This window comes from Octopus bimaculoides, chromosome 13 (assembly GCF_046866305.1).
Source record: "Octopus bimaculoides isolate indiv1 chromosome 13, ASM4686630v1, whole genome shotgun sequence".
NCBI classification, from domain to species: domain Eukaryota; kingdom Metazoa; phylum Mollusca; class Cephalopoda; order Octopoda; family Octopodidae; genus Octopus; species Octopus bimaculoides.
In genome coordinates, this window is record NC_142940.1 from 62,123,847 (window position 1) to 62,145,637 (window position 21,791).

The window sequence follows — 21,791 nt, forward strand, 5'->3', positions numbered from 1 at the left end:
CACCACCACCACCACCACCACCGTCATCACCACCACCACCATCATCACTACCACCACCACTATCATCATCATCATTATCTTCTATGTTGATGGTGCTGCTGTCTGTGTTATCCTGAGATTTAATCTCTGTAATATTTATCATCTGACATTTCATCTTTTGTCTGTTTGTGTTGCCGTTTCTAAAGACCCCAGTTCTTTGTCCCAACGATCAACAATTGAAAGAGAACAAATTGAGGACGACATGCATTTGTTGAACCAAATCTCCGATATTTCAAGTCGACTGAACTGTTCTAAACAGGTAAGACTACACCTTTTTTTATTTATTTATTTATTTCTTGTACCCCTGCTATCTCACCTTGTTATATTATTTCATCTAGATGGAAACTGAAAGAAGCCCAACGTATATATATATATATATATATATATATATATATGTATGTATGTCTGTGTTTGTCCCCCTACCATTGCTTGACAACCAAAGTTGGTGTGTTTATGTCCCTGTAACTTAGCGGTCCAGCAAAAGAGACCAATAGAATAAGTACTAAGCTTACAAAGAATAAGTCCTGGGGTCGATTTGTTCAACTAAAGGCAGTGCTCCAGCATGGCCACAGTCAAATGACTGAGACAAGGAAAAGAGTAAAAGAATGAAATATTTTGTGTATTGTAGAAGTAAAACCGATTTATTGCAGATAAACTTTAGCAACGAAATCATATATGATTCTTCAAGGGCCATATAGGCCCTGGTTGAGAAGCACTGATATAAAGTGTTTGGAAGGGATCTGTAGTTTGAAAGGGGTCTGTGGTTTGAAGGTATTTGAAAGGGATCTGTGGTTTGGGGATTAGGTTGTGAGAGTTGAAGACAGACAAATATGTAGACAGAAAGAAAGATAGGCAGGCAGCAGCTAGGAAGAGAGAAACAAACTATTATGTGCAAATATACTTAGTGTGGTTGTGAAGATTGTTTAGGGATAAAACCCTTGTTAATTAAACTGTGGAATCAGGGACAAGCCTCTTTTGATGTTCTTCAGGTTTGGTAGAAATGTCACGTACTCTCTACTTCAAATCCCAAAGAATTTACTCAGTGAGACCACATGTTTACATAGACTTAACAAATCACACTCCAAATATTTAGTGGTGAAAATTATGATGGGTCCAGGTCAATTGTAACAGAGAAGGAAAGGGTGGGAAGGAGAGACAGAAAGAGGAGGAAGGTGGGAGATTCTCTATTTCACATTGTTTCAGTCCATTCAGCTGGCAAAAATGAGTTGTACCTGTAATTCAATGGGTCAGCCTTGTCATATTCTATGTCATGTTGAATTTCCCTGAGTACTATGTTAAGGGCATGCGTGTCTGTGGAGTGCTCAGCCACTTGTATGTTTATTTCATGAGCAGACTATTCCATTGATTGGATCTGCTGGAACCCTCGTCATTGTCACCAACAGTGCCAGTTTTTTTTTATATCTGTGTGTGTGTGTGTGTGTGTTTTGCTGATGTGTGTCAATGAAGGATGTAAGTATTGGTGAGATAAAAAAGCCAATAAACTGGTACTTTGGCACCAAAATAACCTGTGGTAGCCACTCATCCAAAGGTGGCCATACAGTTAACCAGTGACCTTCACATGGGATACCTCTGTCTAATGAGTCTGTGGTTCATAAAATGTGATCTAAAATTAATACAAATAATATAAAGTGAAACAGTCCAGTGGATTAATTCTTTTTCTTCCTAAAACATTGACTCTTTTTTTATACCTGTTTGGTTGGAAGAAATCACCACTGCCAAATTGAAAATCATATTGATAAACTAGACTGTGACATGTAACATATGGATCACAAGTTGAATTCCTGATTCTAGCATTTTCCAGAAGAGAGAAAAATTTATGTTTGTCTAAAACTTTACTTCTAATTAAGCCTTTCAATGCTAGTTTGTCTGCAACTACTGCCAATTCTTAACACATATTTTAAAAATAGAAACCTCCCATTCTAATTTTACGCAAGCATCTTTCTGTTAAGTTGTGTTGTTCCAAATTAACTTTCATCATCATCACCACCAATGCCATCAGTTTACAGCCGATGCCTCTTCCTGTCATGGTTGAAATTTGGTATTTTCTGTGTCTTTCAGAATCTAGATGAAGCCATCAAAGAGATTGCCTCCAATTTGACCAAACAACTCAGTGACTACCAGAACCGAATCCATTCGGCTGATGCTAATAAGTTAGAACTACAGATCACTACGCAGTACGTATGCACTTGCCTTTCAGTCAAACACTTGAGATCCACATCAACCCTGAGCAAACAGATTTTCCAGCCAGGAACATCTTGCTTTTTATTCAGACATAGTGTATCTAGGATACTATTATCCAGAGTGCCTTTTTCAAGGCTGTAGGGTGTGGTTTGAGGGAAATTTATTTATAATGATGACATAAACAGCCATCTTACACAAGAAAAAATAATTGCACATCCACACCTGTAAATGATGGGAATATCTGGAAGTCTAACATTTCTTTGGAGGAAGTCATCTCTAGACTCTTCCCCCTCACTGTTATGTTTTTAGTTGTACTCTTTCTCTGTACTCTTTATTCTTGGTTTCTCATTGTTTTTATGTTATTCTTTATCCACAGAGAGAAGGTTTTTAATTTGATTGTGGTTTTCTTGACGCCAGAAAAACGACTGTCTTGGGAAACAGTGTTTTTGGATGCCAAACATAAACTATGTAAGTCTGCTGACAAATTTTTTCTCTTACACACACATTTTGTTAATAAAAATACACATACTCATATTTTGAGTGCTATTTTTTCCTCTTTGCATCACCATACCTGCATATATATATATATAAATTTATCTATATTTGTGGCAGTTCTTTATTTTTGTTTCTTGTTGATTTTTTTTTAATGTTTTATATTAATTTTGTAATTGTATTATTTTTGTATATTTCTTTCCTCTGCAGCTTTGCTATCAGATAAGCGAGCACCAGAGTTTTTGCTTCCGTTACAAATCACCAAAACTAGGGCTGGAATGCAGGTGAGCTCCTTAAACTCTAATAATCTATTTCTGCTCTGAATCTCTTCTTCTTTGCTCAGAACAGTTGACGCCTCTCACTTGCAGTGCTTTTTCTTCTTGATAAAGTCTTAAAGAAGAGAAGAAATAATTTTTACTTTTCCAATCTCCAATTCCTAATTTCATCTCGGAGGGGAAGGGTACAAGGAGTGAAAGTGTAATCAATCAAGAGAAGGGTCTAGTCTAGTTGTTTTCTACTAAGGTCCATATATATAATCCTTGAGGGTCCGCATAAGATTCTGTTGTTAAATTTTATGTATAATGATATATTGGATATATTTTTATAATTTATAAAATATTATTTTAACAAATTTTTTTATACACTTCCTAATAATATCTAATCAGAAAAATACGATGGAATTTCTTTAAACATCAAATGGTTATAAGGGTCCCCCTGAGTAAAATAGGGATCAGAAGGGTTCTGCAGGTATGGAAATTAAAAACATTGACCAGATTGTTGTGCAAGCAAATCCAAAGAGCCAGTCTTCAGTGAGATGATGATGTGATGCTAGGAATGATGATCATGAAGATAGTAATGATGATGATGATGGTGATGACAGTTGCTGTGATGGTAATGATGATGGTATTAGGTGATGATTATAATGATGATGCTGGTGAATACAATCATAGTAATGGTGATGATTGTGGAGACTTGGTAAAGATGATACCCTCAGTGATAATGGTAGCGAGGACAATCCTGGTGAAGATGAGGATGATAGTGATGATAGTGATATTGATGGTCATGGTGATGATGATGATCATAGTAATTTGGAAACGGGACAATCATCATAGTGGTGATGATCAGAATAGTGATTGTAGCTGGTACTTATTTGTTTTCTTTGAGAGCAGAAGGAAGACTCGTAGAGTACTGCTAGACAAGTCATAGTATAGAGAGCTGGTCATCTAGTGTGATAAAGAGCCTCCAGAGGAGTCATAGAGAGTCACCAGAGGAGTCATAGGGGACTTTTAAATTTGTTATAGCTACTAAAAGAATCAGAGCAGGCTATGAGAGTTGTCACTAGAGGAGTCATAGAGAGTCACTAAAAGAGTCTTAGCTGTTAGAAGAGTCATTTACTTTCAGAGAAGTATTTTATTAGATCCATCATTTGTTGCTCCCTGAATTTGCCAGCTCATTGGCTTTTTTAATATTCCAATACAAGCCAAGGTAAAATGTGTTTTATTTCTCGTTTGACTTCTTTTATTAATTCTAACCATTCTTCTTCTTTCTTGCTTCCTTTGATAAACTGAATCTTCTTTTCTTTTCCGCCCCCTTCTCCACCCCCGCCACCCAACTTGCAGTTTTCCTGCGCAGCCTCTATCGATGGAGTCAATGCTAATGGTTATCGTGAAGTTTGGGTTTGCAACAGTGATGGCTACGTAGGTCACATGTGCCTCCTGAGCCTCCAACCGGAGCCAATCGTAACACTGAACACACCTGTACCTGGGTGTAATGCCAGAATCCTTTGTATATGTGCTGTACCTGCCTACTCAGGTGGCCGACGGTGAGTCTCTTTTATGTTTATGTATTTGGCCTTTTTTGTTTCGTTTTTTGTTTTGGCTTCTCAGTGTTGTCACAACACCCCTGCCTCTCCCCTAGGACACCATTCTTCTGGAAATCCCTTCTCAACCACTCCTGTGTTTTGCCTTTTTCTGTCATTGGTCATCATCATTTAGTGGTCAATTTTCCATCTGGCTCGAGTTGGATGCTTTGACAGGATCCAGCAGGTCAGAAGACTGTAGTGTCACAATGCCTATTTTAGCATAGCTTCTACAACTGAGAGAGCCCTTCCTAACATGACCCACTTTACAGAGTGTACTGTCTGCTTTTCTGTATGACCAACATTAGTGAGGTTGCCAAGGAACTCGCAAGGCAAGAGCCCCTTGATTAAGGGGGGGATGAGGTATTAAGGGAGAAGACCTGTGCCAGATGTTGAGAGGCAAGAGTATGATAGAGGGAGAGGATCAAAGGTGTTGCTGAAGGGGGAGATACGTGGCCACCTCAGCTGGGAAAGAAAAGACAATGATGATGGTGATGAGGTGTCGAGACATACCTCCAGGATGCAAAAGGGTGACTCTATGGATGGATAATGAGTGCTGAAAAAATGCTAAAGGTTAAATTTAATTGTATAAATATCACTGATGTCTGAGGTCACTGCCCCCTCCCTCCCAAACATATTTCAAAGATTCTCTGAATGGCATGAGTACTGCCCTTTGCACCTCCTTTGGCCTCAGAGGTCATTTGAAGGTCAAGGGCACTGCCTCATCCACCTCCTCTGTCCCTATAACATGTGATGGTCATAGTCACTGCCCATCCACCTTTGATCTCAGAGGTCATCTGAAGGTCATGAGTACTTAAGCTTGCAATTCTTCTGACCCTTTAAATACCCATAAGGCTCCCTGTAAGTAGTGGATGGCTTCTGTTTTGTAGGTAAACTCCTTAGCAGTGGGGAGTGTGTGCTGAAAGCATAACAGCCAGATTAAAAACTGGGTGGAAAATTTCAGGGATCTTTTTTACTTCAATTGGTGACAAAGAGATTCTCTTTTCAGGTGAAGGGTAGATTGTATGATGTTTGTGTATGAAGTGTGATTCTGTGTGGGATCAGGATATGGGCCTTGAATGCTGAAGGTTTGTGAAAACTAGGAAAAAATGAGAGGAACATGCTCTACTAGATGTATAAATGTTATTACGCATGAAGAACTGAGTATAAGAGGAATCTGATGTAATGTTCCAGAAAGAATATTGTATTGGCATGGGCAAATGATTCATATGGGGGAGTTTGGTAAGGGAAGTGCTAAGTGATCCAAATGAAAGGAACCTGCAGAAGTGTATGACTTTGGAAGAATTGGTGAAGGTTAATTTCAAGGGGCTGAACTTCACAAAAGAGATGACAAAGGACTGGGGCAAGTGATTGGACATTGCATTGGAGAAGATATGTCCGAGTCATGCATTGGACGGGCAGAAATAGATGTAAAAATTATAGTCATGATGAATGTGGGTCTGTGTGGGTTTTTACTCTTAAGAGTTCCATCCATTTTGCTGTGGTCATACATCAGTAGCTTATAAAATTCTTGAAAATTTCAGTTTTCTGTCATGAAAAAGAATTTTGAATAAGAAGATATTTGAATATCAAATTGAAATCTTTCAAAATCTGTTAACAGAAGCAGTATGAAGAACCGACGGAATCGTAATGCAGATTGTTCCAGTAGCAACATGACTAGCATTGACAGGCCTCGAATTAACATCGAATCAGTGGATACTTGCATGGAGAGCATCGGAGAAGATGCTGGATCACCCAGTGAGTCAGAGTCGAGTGATGACGATGTTTATTCAATGCCACACCACATGGAGACAACTGAGAAACTGTGTGTTGAAGGTAAGTTCTTCGATTGAAACTATCGGGGATAAATTGTTGTTGCTTAAGCCCTGGCCAACCTTGCTTCAACAAATCCAAGCTCAGAATCCATTGCTTCAATTCATTTGTTTGTGGGTCATATATATTATATATAAATGGGTTTTTGTTTGTTGACGAGAAATAAATATGTAAATGAGGAAAACAAACCCAAGTCGATGGCTCATGTTATTTATTGGCAAGCTGGAGCAACTCCTTCACCCATCACATTTATTTCTAGTTAGCTTATTAACATTGTTGTCAATGCTGCACTTTCCCATATCGCCTGTTTCAACATAACTGCAGTATATTATATACAAACTATGCCATTTTAATCCCGAGCAATGCCAGGTGTCTCTGCTAATAATAATAATAATAATAATAACACCGAAAAATACCTTAGGAATGAGAACTCAGGTTCGAAATTTCCCCAAGACACCTGATGAAGGCTGGAGGGTATATCAGCCGAAATGTTGTGTTCACAATATACAAGATGAGGACAAATATCCGTCAAATGTAAATAATGTAAGTAATGTATACACATGCTTACTTTTGCTTATGACAGCGCATCAAAGATGATGATGGTGTCAATCCAAGACATTCATCCTCTTCTGTTTCCAGCATATTGTTTCTCGTGGGAGCAGACATGGTTGACAAGACTGATATGGGACAGGCAGATCCTGTGGTGTTGAGGGCACTGAAAGTGACCCCTGAACAACAGCTGTAGGGTTTTGATGATGACATCTCCTCCTCCTCTCTTCATGCAGTCTCCAGCATCCAGTTACAAAGTACTTTATTCCAGCATCACAATGAGATGATGAGGAAACAAAATTTTTGGACATCCATGTGGCCTACTTTCAGTCTTGATTTCACTGAAAAAGACCATCCATGGGAGCTGGTTACCTGGCATCCGAATCACATGGCCATCCCAGTGGAGAAGCACAGCTAAAGCCATAAAGAATAGGGTGTAAATACCGCTTTGAGATCCATTGTTCCAAAACAGAATTATTTCATGTTTTCTCAAAAGTTTATAAATTCTTATGGTGTTGACAACATATTAATTCTATATTTTTGTTAATTATATATATTTTGTTCTCAATAAAGATGTTTAGTTTGAGTGACCACCCACTCCTTGTTATTTACCTTAATCCTAATCCTAACAAATTATAAAGAATTATTTGTATTTATTTCCAAAGATGTTGAAAGCTTGAGTATTTCCACAACATCATCATCAACAACAAGCAATATCCAAGAACAGAATATCTCCGGACGATGGATGCACGATGCATTAAAAAGCACGATGTGGTTGGGCACAGAAGACGGATGGTAAATATTTCATTCTTTAAACCGAAGTTTTTAGGGTATATTTTATTATTTTGCATGTCGGATTGAATGGTAGTACACAGTCCTTTCTATATCATGATGTCACAGTATCGACCAGACTATCAGATGTTGTTATACACCGCTAGTCACAATCTGCTTTGCATTGTTTTAGCTTTTGAATGATGCCACCCTACTGACTAGGGGTGAGCAGGCCAACATCCCCCCACCCCCGATCAGAAAGCTGTTCCATCACAGGGTTACCCATCTACAGCTGTGTGGAATGGAACTGTGAAATGAAGTGTTCTACTCAAGAATACAATGCCCTGCCCACTCCAGGAATCGAACCCTTAATCTAGCAATCACGAGTGCGATACCCTAACCACTCGGCGTCATGCCTTCACCCCTTCCATATACAGTATTTGATAATAACATTGAGTTTGTTATTTATTCTGTTAAGATCAATAGGACAAGAAATAGTTAGTGGGAGACCCTTAACCACCCTGGGACAATTCCTATCAAAAGCAGGTCCCTTGATGGTCATTAATTAATCTGGTATTTGGGACATAAATTAGCATGGAATTTCAAAGGAAGATTTTGATTTAGACCACTTTAAAACAGGAATTTTGTCTCATGGGACCAGGGGTGATCTCAGGGGTGAGTTTGATTTCTGTTAAATTATTCATTAATCTAACCATCAACCGTTTATTTCTCTCATCTTCTACAGCATTCACATCTTTCTGTGCACTGATAACATCAAAACAACCAAAAACAAGTTGAAGATCCAACATGTAGCGCCTGTGTATTGTATAATGTAAGTATGGCTCAACTAATTCATAAAAGCTGCTGGTGTTTCTTAATTTGTTATGTTAAGATAATTTGTTATGACTATGTAGTTTGTGTGGGGTGGGGGTGGGGTTGCAGTGGAAGAATTCCTTTGGTGACATCCTCAGTATTAATTCTGTGATATTACTAATGTGGACTCTGCAAGCCAAAGCAGGAATATAAAGAATGGAATGAGAACAGGAATGATTAAGAAAATAAATATAAACTGCAATCAAAGCAGAAAATGACCAAACGAGGCTTTCTCTTTGGTGATTTTTGACTCTGTCCCTCTCTCTGTCTACCTGTCTTTCTCTCTGGCTCTCTCTGTCTACCTGTCTGTCTCTCTCTTTGTCTCCTCTCTCTCTTTGTCTCCTCTCTCAGTTGTAATCATAAAATAAAAACTGATCTCCGGTAGAAAGGCCATTCTTGTCCTGGCACACAACTCTCTTTGGTGATAACAGGACAAGATATAATGCAGGCCAGTTGATGTTGCAGAGTGGTTGAGAGATAGGAAGGGTATCCAGCTGTACATAATGACGAAGTATCGTAGTTTCTTCTTCGTTAAGTGTATCATGTGATGAAGGACTGTGGTAGACATGTCCAATACATGCAGGCATAAAGAAAATGTATGCTAACGATGATAAGTCATAATAATTAATATATTACCTATTACTTGGTAGTGTTAAGGATACATACAAATGATGCGCATGCACGCATGCGCATGCATGTGTGTAGATGATGTATGTATAAACACCTAAATTATACTACGTGTATGTTTAATACAATTCCATGTTGTCTGTTATCCTTCCAGTTACCTTGACAACAAAGTGTTTGTATCTTTGGCCAATGGAGACCTGATAGTCTACAGACGTGATATTGGTAAGTTCTCTTCCATCATACTTGATCAGTTGTCTTTGGAGGAGTCAACTGGGTGGTGGGGGATGGGTATCATTGTAACTCAGCCTTCTTTATGGGAAGTCAACTTTGCTTTTCATCGTTTTGGGGGTCAATAAATTAAGTACCAGTTGCATATACCGTGCTTGAGGAGACCTATTAGGTCAAGTACATCAACAGCAATATCAGAATCAAATGGAAATTGTAGTTGTGACCCCCGTGCTGGTAGCACATAAAAAGCAACATCTGAACATTTCCCCAGCATGGCTGCTGTTTAATGACAAACAAGTAAAAGACAAAAAGGTAAGAAATTGATTCTGGCAGTTTTTGAAACTTAATTTGTTTCTTTTCAGATGGCCAATGGGACACTGAACACCCATACACAAGGACTCTCGGATCAGTGACATCCCCAATCAATAAAATGCATGCTGTTGCTGGCAAGTTATGGTGTGGTTCTCAAAACAGCATTTGCATCGTCAACCCTCTGACCTTGAAGATTGAGGTGAGTAATTTTGTGTTACTTATGCTTTAGTCACTTATTATGTATCAAATGTCAAATCAGCTGGTCAAGAACTGCAGATGGTTTCATTGGTTACAAAGTCCATGAGCGAACCATCCACACAATCGCTCAAGCTCTTAGGTTGTCAAGAAAGTTCTTGCGGTTTTTAACCTTTAAATTCAGATGCACACATCTTGGCTCAAACAAAACTGCTCCTTTGCCCAGTAACTCTCACCTGTAATTATCATGTAATGTCAAGACAAAAAAATGTACAAATATACACCCACTCACATATATGTCAGGCTTCACTCAGTTTCCATCTACCAAATCCATGAAACAACCAGTAATATACTAATATCGATTCAGTTGGCATGAAAACTCTGAAAAATTTGTGCTTCAGTTTTTTTTTGTCTTTCCAACAAGAAACTGTGTTTCCTAGGGCTAAATAACAGTAGCATTCTTCCCTTTTATGGGACTGTCACATTAAGTTGACAATGTGCTATCACTTCAATTTTTTTTTCCTCTTCTTTTTCATTATCTTGGAATTATGTCTTCTAGGAAATTTGTGTATTTATTGTGTTTTTCATTTATGCTTTTTCTCTTCCAGCATCAGTTCATTGTGAATCCTGACCCTTCACGCTGTGTCCAGTGTATTGTATCCTCAGGCCAAGGAGTGTGGGTTGCCCCTCAACAAAGCGCCAAAGTAAACCTCTACCATGCAACCACTTATGAATTTCTTCATGAAATCAACGTCACTGCTGCTGTCACACACAAACTGCAATGTAAGTCATTTATTGTCATCTTCTGCTCCTTACAAACTTTGCTGACAGTTTGCTCCAGCTGGTTGTGGTCATTGTTTGTTGTTGTTGTGTGGCTAATTAAGTGGCCTCCAGTTAAGTTTCAGAAGTTCAAGGCCCAAAATAGCCTGCTATTACAGCCTTGGAGTGATTCAACAAGAAAGATTCCGATTAGTAGCTCAATCAACTAGAAATAGCAGTCAAATTTCAATCCAGTGACACTCTACTGTCTTTAAGAAGGCATAAAATACACATTGATAACTGTAGTCCTAAATACATGAGAAGAACCCCTTCGGTCATGAATGACCATGGGATTGTACCTAGGAAGTTTCCCTCCAAGGCACAAGTCCGGGCAAGGTTGTTTATGGAAGACCACCAGTCCCCCATGCATACCAGCCTCCCCCCTCTCCACACCACTGATGTTATCCAAGGGAAAGGCAAAGGAGCCGATACAGCTTGGCACCAGTGACGTCGCAACTCATTTCTACAGCTGAGTGAAATGAAGCAATGTGAAATAAAGTATCTTGCTCAAGAACACAATACGCAGCCCGGTCCGGGAATCAAACCCACAACCTCACGATCGTAAGCTCGACGCTCTAACCACTGAGCCATGCATATTAAAAAACACATTTTGTTTAAATAAAAGATAGGATGACCATTGCTAAAATGATTTTGATTGTCGATCTGGTCGGTCAAAGTTGAACTGGAGAGCTGAACAGCAGCAGCCCCAACACTGATGATGTGACCTCTCATTCCCTCACTGTCTGTAGGCGTATATTTGTGTGTGTGTGAAAACATAATGCTGTGGAAACCAGTTGATTGTCCGACCAGTTGTACCAAATTGCCAGCATCCAAACATTTGCACCCAATCACGTCACTGATGAAAACCTGTTATCTCTTCAATTTTATTGCAATGTTAATTGAAGCTGTACCAATAAGACTGATAAGTCAATGAGATCACCATTGCTGTGGCCATCCTACGGCTATACAATCAGTGTATAATAACACTCCATATTGTATTTCATTCATGTCTTATCTGTATTAAATGTTTGCTTTCTTTCCTCTTCTTTAGTGGCTGATGACATCATCAGGCAACACAAGACGGCCTGCCTGCGAGTGACTGCTTTGTTAATCTGCAAAGACTTGCTGTGGGTTGGAACCAGTGCTGGAGTGATTCTCACCATTCCTGTACCTAAAATAACATCCACCACAACACACAGTAACATCAATTGTCCAGCAGTTACAGGTGAAACTTCTTTATTATCTTGCTCTGCTCTTTTAGCCTTTCATCCTCTCTTTCTCTCCTCTTTTTCCTCTCCATGTTTTTCCCTATCTTCATTTCCATATTAGTAAGTAATATAATAATGATTTTATTTATAATAATAATAATAATAATATTGATAATAATAATATGTATGTTTTGCTATTTTCCTTGGTTCTAGGTTTAGTTTATGGTCATACTGGACATGTACGATTCTTGACCAGTGTGGAATTACCCAACAGCTCTGGACAAAAAACTGAATCCGTGACAGCTGGCAATAGCTTCGGTTCCAGTAATAACCATCACCAACAGCAGCAGCAACAGAGTTACACCTCTAATACTACTATTACACCTACTACAAATATCACTACTACAGCCACGGTCACAAGCAGCTCCATGAGTGAGATGCCAGAAGAAGAACCCACATCCCCTGTTGTTGAGGGTAACTTATCCTTGCAGGAGATTCAGCGACGGTCATCCATGGCCACCACCGCAACGATGGCCACTCGCATGCTGGTGATTAGCGGCGGCGATGGCTATGAAGACTTCCGCAACAACGTTGCTAACGAAGCTGCTGGTCGTGACGACAGCACCAACCATCTCCTGCTCTGGCAGGTCTGAGACAATTTTCCCTGACTTTGCTCTTGTTTCCTGTTAATTATTGAACTATTGATTAATCTGGCGATTAATCTCTGTTTCTCTCTATAATGATGCCTCTTTCTCTCCTCCCCCCTTTCTCTCAAACTTGGTTCCTTACACCCAGATGACCTGTGTGCACGCGCGCATGCGTGTGTGTGTGTGTGTGTATGTGTGCAATGTAAGGATGAAGGGGGTGAGCGTGGAGAACCCTTAATTTTTGAGTCGACACATGCGAGACGCTCTCCGCTGTAGAATGGCGGAACCGAACAAAAGACGAACAACACAAACATGAAACGACGAAATTTGTAAACATGAGCTTTGGTGTCCAAGAACATTTTAAGATAATACATGTAATACATATGTACATACATAAGGACATGCATATATACATACATGCATATATATATAATGTGTGTGTGTGTGTATACAGTGAAATGATAGCAAATTTGAGGAAATATTTGGTGCTGCGTTGAAAGATATCAATTTGGTTGTGACATCTGATCAGTGAAAAATATTAGTGAGTATTAATTGTTGAATGAATTAACTAATTAATAATATATATATATATATATATACATATATATATATAGAGTATTTATTGTTTATTGTATATGTGTATGTATATATATATTATGTACATATATAGATATATACATACATGTAATTGCAGATGAACGCTAAAAGTCACACATTGACATACAACAATATATTATCGTAAACATTGCATACATACATTACATGCATATGTACACACACACATATATACATACATACTCACACTATGAAGTGTGCGTGCGTGCATGTCTATTTAAAGGAGGGTGAAGTAAAAGTGTTTCCTATTTAATATCTATTTTTTCTCATCTATATATATATGTGTGTGTATATATATATATATATATATATATATATATATATACACACATATATGTATGTATGTATATATATATATACATACACATACACACTTATATGTGTGTGTATTTGTTTTGTGTAAAATCAGAATCTATTCGAGGACTATTCAACATTATGGGACGACTACGTTGAAAACAATATTTTTCTATTAACATGGTTATTTTTATACAAATAATATATGCATATATATCCATGTGCATATGCATACAAACATTATCAAGTAAATATATATATATTTTCTTCTTTATATATATATATAATGTTGTTCTTCATGATTGTTGGAATTAAAAAATTTTTTTTCCATTATTCTAAAGATATTTCTGCCCCATTCCTTCCTGACAAACTGCTTGGCCCCTGCCTCGCGCCCTGCTCTTCCCCCAATCTGTCACAGCATCTACAAACACATACAATTTCACATACAAAAACTTCATTTCAAGGAGAAAGCTTTCTTCTTTGTTTTTAAAAATTGGTTAGCAAGCAGGAACCCTCGTTGCCATTTTTTTTTTCTTTTGCTGCCAGTTAATTTCTGAAGGTTTTTGGTTATGAACAAACATAACAATGGGCAGTGCTGAATCACACATTAGTGTGGAAAGAGGATTATTTTTGTGTAGTTTTGTTTTTTGTGTTTTTTTTTCTAAAAAAAATTTCTATTTTTTTAAATTCCATTATGGGAGGGAGATTAGGAGTGGATTCATAACCTAATTATATACACCCCACCTCTTCTTCTTCCTCCTAATTAGCCCCTTCACCTCACCCCATCGTCTTTCTGTCTTCATTGTTCCCCCACCACCTCTTAAGTCAATGACTCACACTCTGTCTGTCTGTCTCTCTCTCTCTCTTCTTTCAAGCAGCTGAATGTTGCTTCTGGCTTGTGGTAACCCCCTTGCACTCGCCAGGACCCTATTTCTCTCTAACAAAAATAGACAATGTGATGCACCAGAATGTTCTCTTTATTCTTTTAGAATGTTTAGAATATGTGTGTGTGTGTGTATTATATAATACTGTATACAACATCTATCTGTCTATCTATCTACCTGCCTGTCTGTCTATCCCTCTATCTATCAACAGGATGACAGTTTGACTTGCTCTCTGTATTCATGTGTGTGCAAGGTAACCCTATGTAAGGGTGGAAGTTCCAAGTGTTATGTTGCCATTCCCACCCAGTAACTGCACAAAGCTGCATCACATGTCACAAGACTGTTACATGGTGTTACAATAGCTAAACTATTGGAAATAACACCTTGTATTGAGTACTTGCACACATCACACTCCCACAGTCTCTATGTACTCGTACACACATTTCAGAACAAAATAGATTTACTTCCTAAAGTTTATCTTTTTCTAATCCATGCTGTGTTTCATATAATACACAAATTCACACACAAACAAATACAGAACCCACGGTCTTATTCAGATATGTCCAAACCTGAAGAAAGAGAAACAGTGAATGTCGGGGGTTTGTCTAGTGTTTTTCTAGTATCTAACATCTGAAAATTTCCCAGGTTATTCCTGTAATCCTTTCTTCCAGTGGAAGAACAAATGGAGATTCTTAGGTTTCTCCTGATTTGTGTGTTTAGGATTGAATTCTTGTCAGCTGAATAAACTGAGGGCATGAAACAAGCCAAAAAAAAAATTTACAGAGAAATATTCAATCTCTGACCCCCCTGCTGAAACTGAAAGACAATGTCTGGAATGATGAGAGAAGTAGAGGAGACAGTGTGATCAAACAAGGGGTGGGGAGTGTCTTCTCGGTTTATTATATCTACTTATCTATATCTATTTATCTACCTATTTTAATCTCTCTCTATATATATACTTATATCTAACTATCTATCTAGTTACCTATCGGTCTATCTATTATCTATCTGTATATCTATCTAGCCATACTGGTTTTATCTACCTGTCTATCTTGAAGTGAAAGTAAATAGTTATATGTAGAGAAATACATCATTGTAGAGTTACTAAACTGAACTGTACACCTTATACACTACAGTTCAACTATTAAAAACTGAGTGGGTCATACATTACACACACATACATACATACATACACAATGTTTTGTTTTCTTATCTTCCCTGTTAGGGTCTGATTGCTTTATTTTTTCTTGGATGTCTCCCTCTTAATCCTATCTGTTAATTGCCAAATTATTCAAACAAGTGGAACCATTTTTTGTCTTCTTTTCATGGTCAATTGAGGCCTATGTCTGCACCGCAATCGGACTGCTGATTCCTCACCACTGATGGAAGCTGGACTATGGTGACCTTTTATTATTCATAAAACAGACACAGTTTAGTTGTAAGTGTGATAATGTAAAGCAGTGAGCTTCTCTCTGGTTGAAAGCTTCAACAATTTCCGCAATGTGGCTGTTTTTCATTGGACCTGAGATTACTGCTGAGATTATTTTGTCTCTTCTATAAGCATCAGGCCATATATTGTGGCTGTAATAATTTATTAATGATATTTTGTAATTAATCTGGATAGAGTTAAAGCATTCCTCTGCAGGTTTTATGGAAAAAGACATTTAGCTGTCAATAATAATGTATCTGTGTAGTAATGTGTTTGTATGTGTGAGTGTATATATATATATATATATATATTTATAAATGTATGTATATAGATATGTGTATGTATGAATGTATACAAAAGATTTTCAGGGATAAGTGATGATTGGCAGGTATAGCCAAGTTGGTAAATCCAGAATTGCTCTTTGTGGGATCATAGCAGTCGTGATGGTCACACATGAAATAAACCGTTTCTGTTGTTCTCAGGGATTAAATATCTATGAGAGTCTCTAAAACATTGTTCATTGCTGTTTCTTGAAATTACCAGATAACATTGGAGCAATGTCCTCTGTTGTGGAGATGGCTTCATTCTATCGTTCATGTTACATCTTCACACATTGGACAGTATATCTGTCTGTGTATAAAGTACTCGACATCACCTGCTTGAGACTTTACATTGATTTCTGGAGGAATAACTGCATCAGTTAGGTTCTTAGTTCTCAGTAAGAAAAGCCCATGATTAACAGCCATTTGTGGACTGGACTCGAACCAGTCCATTTATATTGGGAAAGCCATCAATGCTGGAGCTTCCTCGTTTCTAATTGCAATTCTAAGGTTTTTCAATACCTGTAGAAGCAAACACTCATATTGCTCATTATTATTATTTTGCATTTTATTTCATCTGCCGTTCAGGTCTCAACCAGAGACCCCAAGACACATATATATATTAGACGGAAATAAAACTTCCTGAGAATGAGGGCGGTTGATGTCAACACAATTTTTTGAGTCTTGTATTATTACTAGAATTATTTTTAACAACAACAACAATAATAATAATAGCAATAACATTAAATCATCGTATCATATAATATAATAATTGGCCATGCTACTATTGTCCAGTCTCCATACAGTGAGTGTGGCCATCAGCCAACCACAGTTGATGTTTAAAGGCCGGATGATGATGTTGTGTGCATATGCATATATATTGCATGTTATATGCAATGACCTCAAATTGACCTTGATTCATGGCAGTCATAGAATTCAGAACATTTATTTTTATTATCATTTACTATTAAAAAATCAAGAAAAAAAATTATTTCCTTCCCCCCCCCCCCCCAATTTTTTGGGTGGGGCTAAAGAGAAAATAAATTAGACACATATAGAATGTTTGGCTATTTTTCAACCGGAATGAAGATTATCTTGAAGGAAATTCCACCTTGATTGGGTTCCCTTGGCAACCATTCCACCATACCCTGTCACACAAATATATTTTCATGCTGGCTTATGAAAAAAAAAAACCCAAAACCCTCTAAATTGTTGCAGTGTGTGTGTGTGTGTGTGTGTGTGTGTGTGTGTGTGTGTGTGTATGTATATATATATATATATATATATATATATATATATATATATATATATATATACAAAGACATCTAGTCTTATCTTTTAATTCACAAGCATCTCATCAAAATATTCCTTTATTTATTTTAACACACACACACATACACACACCATTGTTAATTTTATTTTGACAAACAATTGATTGAAGAATTTTCAGATCCATGTTTAAGGCTCTTTTGCTGTTGTGTCCAACAATCTGCTGATCAGACCATTTCTAGAACGTATTAAAACTGCCCACTCCGAATGATGAAGAAATCCTTCCATTTGTTCAAGAGCATTCGTGTACAACAACAGTAGAGGCAAGCCTTCACTGATGATGACAATAATTAAAGGTGATTGTTTTAACACAAAACACCTGCAAAACCCAAGCCAATGTAGGTGCTTCTTGAGTAATCTCCTCACCTGTGTAAACCACTTTCTGTACCAAATTCCCTTGGCATCTTCAAAATAGGGAACACATAATTGAAGACCACTTGTCCCCTAAATATGTTGCATTAAAGGTGGAATGGCTACAGGTAGAAATATGATTGAAGGCATTGTTCATTTGAATGTCTCTAAAACATACAGGTGTGTTCAAGTAGAGAGATTACAGGAGCTTCTTCACAGCAACATACCTGAATCCTTTCCTGTTGCTCTTATGATATCCCCACCCCCTTTTTTTACAAAAGATGTGGGAATTTTTAAACAGCTTATTAAAAAATAATTTTAATTTTGTGTTAACATTTGCCCTTGTAGCTAATTAAAGACATTATTTATTATTATTATTAAATTGTATAAATTTCTGATTTTAAACAGTTGTTTCAAATAAGGCAAGGTTTATACAAGTTTTACCTTTTTTTTTTTTTGCTAAATTAATATTAAATGTATTAAAATGACTCAATTTGGCTTATTTTGATATTAAGGATGATTTCATTGATGAATTAGTATTAGTTATAATTAAAAATAACAAACAACAGCATCAGTAACAAACATTGCCCAACACATTAAAAAAAGAAAAAAAATTAATATCCTCCCCCACGTATTTGCTGATTCTTAATTAACATGAATAAATTATGTGTAAAGAAATCCCACATCAGACAAGAAGTAAAGTTTCTTTTTTTACTTTACTCTAATCCTAACCAAATTACAATATTCTTAATCTAGTCGATTCTTTTACCTTGTTTCATGAGACACCTCTTGAAGCAATGCTTGTGACACACACACACACACAGTATTGAAATTGGGGGGAGAAATGAAAACCAACTACATCACTTAAAATAAATACGTATATATGTATCCTTCTTATCTTTGTCTGTTTACAACAACAACAACAAATAAATTACCCTGCTGAAGGCTTTTTTGTTGTTGTTTTTACTTGAAAAAAAATGATCAAAGTATGAACAGACAAAAACAAATTTTGCTATAATCCATCAAAAGGAGAAATAAAATTAAATCAATGCTAAACACTAATATATATATATGTATGTACGTGTGTATGTATATATGTTTGTGTAGATATGTGTATGTATGTACATGTGCATGTATGTATGTATGTATATATATATATATATATATATATATTAGTGTCATATATTCATTATAAGTTTGTGACAGCTCCATGTTTTGGAAAATGGTTCTAAGGTTGACCTACCATTTTGACACGTTATTTAAATAACCATTTCTCTAGAGTTTGTTTCCTCCTGTTCTGGAAATATATTCACTTGGAATTAATTTTCTAAATCAGTTTTTTTTTTTGCTAAATATTTCTCCTACTTTAACAATAATAAATAATGCAAATATTTTAAACAAATAATAATAATAATAATGATACACACATATTCTTTTATCTTAGTAGAAAGAGATAGAAAAACGGCAGACATATTTGTTCAATCCAACATATGAAGTTGTTTTTTCAGAGTGTTTTATATATATGATGTTTCTTTAATATAAAAAGTGTTCATCTGAAAAGGCCACTTATATCATTAAGAAAATTTAAATGAAATTAATTAAAAAAAACAAAAAACCTCCAAAAACATCCTCAACTAAAACAAAAACCAAAAAACAATAAAATCTCTCAACAAAACACCCCTAAAAAAAAAAAAGATATTAAATGAATAACAAGTCTGTTGATTAGATTAATGAAATATCTTATGAATTTTGTAGTTGACTGGGAATATTTTGATTTTCCCCATTTCCATCTTGGCTTTGACATTTTTTACTCTCCGAATTGAAGACTTCTGGTGTTACCCTCTTAATCCTTTCTCCTTGAATGTAAGTTGGAAAGGCACCAGTGAAACCGATAATTGCAAAAATAAAAACAACAAAAAAAAAAAAACCAACAACCCACCAAAAATAAGCAATTGGCACCTGGACACATTTGTTATTCGATCAGTTGTCTGTTACTGTTCACATTTATCTTTTTTACAACAGAAAAAAAAACAAAAACAAAACACAAACACAAAACATTCATCATTCGGATTTCAACATCAGTTGTTTGTTATTTATTTTTATTTATTTATTTATGCTCATTAAATATTTGAAATGTTCTAATTTTGGGCTTCTTGGTTTTTTATTATTTTTCTTTATGTGTTGCTTTTGAATCTGTGTCCCTTGGGGCAGGGACCTTTCATCGCTACTATCGATCACTGTGCAGCTCCTACGGATCATCTCTCTTTTCTCTTTCTCCCTGTCCCTTATTAAATATCAGTAGCCATGCAGATCCCCTGGAAGAACCTGCTTTGTATCCTCCCACCATCCGTTAACCCTTCGTTCCCTAGTATAAAGCTGACCTCCATCTTTCTTAGGGTTCATAGTCCTGCGATCTGCGTGGCAACCTCATTAGTGCTGATGGCTCAAAAACTGCAACCAGTCCATACTGTAAGTAGTTGAGGTTGCGAAGGGCATCCAGCTGTAGAAACCATGCAAAAGCAGACATTAGAAGACAACACAATCCTTAGAATCATCAGATCCTGTCAAACTGTCCAACTCATGCCAACATGGACATTAAATGATGATGATGGTGGTGATGATTAAATATGGCAACATCTGTTACAAGCATGATCTTTGAACTTTGAACCTCACAGAGGCAATGACTCATGACAGATCTTTGGCATTATGTCATGCTTGAGAAGATCTGTCAAGCCAAGTGAAATTGTAGTCATGGCCAATGCTGGTGTCACGTAACTGGTACCTGTGCTGGTGACATGTAAAGAGCACCTTTCGAGCGTTGGGCCTCACAGAGGCAAAGTGGCTGAGTTCCTTTTGAGCGTTGGGTCTTATGCAGGCAAAGTGGTTGGCTTCTCAGAGGCAATGACCGAGACCTTTGGCATTGTCATGCTTGAGAAGAAGACCCATCAAGCCAAGCAAAATCGCAGATACTGGTGTCACACAAATGGCACCTGTGTTGGTGGCATATAAGAGCACCCATTACACTCTCAGAGTGGTTGGCATTAGGAAGGGCATGCCAAATCAGACTGGAGTCTGGTGCAGTCCTCCAGCTTACCAGCTCTGGTCAAACCATCCAACCCATGCCAGCATGGACACGGATGTTAAATGATATATATATATATATATAGTACCTGAACCAGTGCATTGTACTCTGTAGGAAGAGTATCCATCCACAGAAAAAACACCAAAACAAACATGGAGCCCAGGCAGCCCTTCAGCTGGTCAGCTCCTGTCAACCCATACCAGTATGGAAAATGGATGTTAAATGATGATGATGATGAGGATATATATTTTCCCTGCTCTCTATTAGGAGGAGGCACAAGCACTTACACACTTCTGCCAATCAAATTCAATCTCAAGGCTTTGTAGAAGACACTTGCCCAAAGTGGGACAGAACCTGAAACCATGTGGCTGGGAAGCAAGCTTCCTAACCACACAGCCACGCCTATATAAAAGAGGGTAACATAAAGATTAAATTTTGTGAGTTCAAATGACAGTCTTAACCCTGGCCTGTTTGCTGCCACCAGAACCCTTCTACAACACCATCACTTCAATTCAGCCGAGTCTACCATAAAAAGACAGACAAGTTTAGACATGGCTGAGCAGTTACAAAGTTTGCTTCACAATTACATGATTTCTGGTTCAATTCCATTGTATGGCACCTTAGGCAAGTTTCTTCTATTTATAGCTTAAGGCTGACCTATGCTTTAAGAGTGAAATTTGCTTGAAAGAAACTGTATAGAAGGATATTGCAAGTGCACGTGTATGCGCACGTGTGCTTATGCATGGAAATGTTTATTTTTGCATATGTCTTCACAGCCACCATTTGAACAACAATAGATGTTTGTTTACATTTGCTGCAAACAAGACTCCCCAC

The 21,791-nt window shown here is 37.2% G+C and overlaps 1 protein-coding gene across 1 annotated transcript in view; it reads left to right on the forward strand.

Annotated features, from left to right (window-relative positions):
* LOC106884297 (rho guanine nucleotide exchange factor 17) overlaps positions 1-20,017 on the forward strand; it is a 148,922-nt gene extending 128,905 nt beyond the window's left edge. Inside the window, exons 11-23 of the mRNA XM_014935601.3 lie at positions 186-298; positions 2,119-2,234; positions 2,618-2,709; positions 2,944-3,017; positions 4,353-4,555; positions 6,213-6,427; positions 7,639-7,768; positions 8,490-8,576; positions 9,399-9,466; positions 9,835-9,983; positions 10,588-10,762; positions 11,850-12,023; positions 12,220-20,017. Coding sequence (XP_014791087.1) covers positions 186-298; positions 2,119-2,234; positions 2,618-2,709; positions 2,944-3,017; positions 4,353-4,555; positions 6,213-6,427; positions 7,639-7,768; positions 8,490-8,576; positions 9,399-9,466; positions 9,835-9,983; positions 10,588-10,762; positions 11,850-12,023; positions 12,220-12,659 — 2,036 coding nt within the window. The 3' untranslated portion in view covers positions 12,660-20,017. The remainder of the gene's footprint in view (positions 1-185; positions 299-2,118; positions 2,235-2,617; positions 2,710-2,943; positions 3,018-4,352; positions 4,556-6,212; positions 6,428-7,638; positions 7,769-8,489; positions 8,577-9,398; positions 9,467-9,834; positions 9,984-10,587; positions 10,763-11,849; positions 12,024-12,219) is intronic.
* Positions 20,018-21,791: the final 1,774 nt, after the last annotated feature.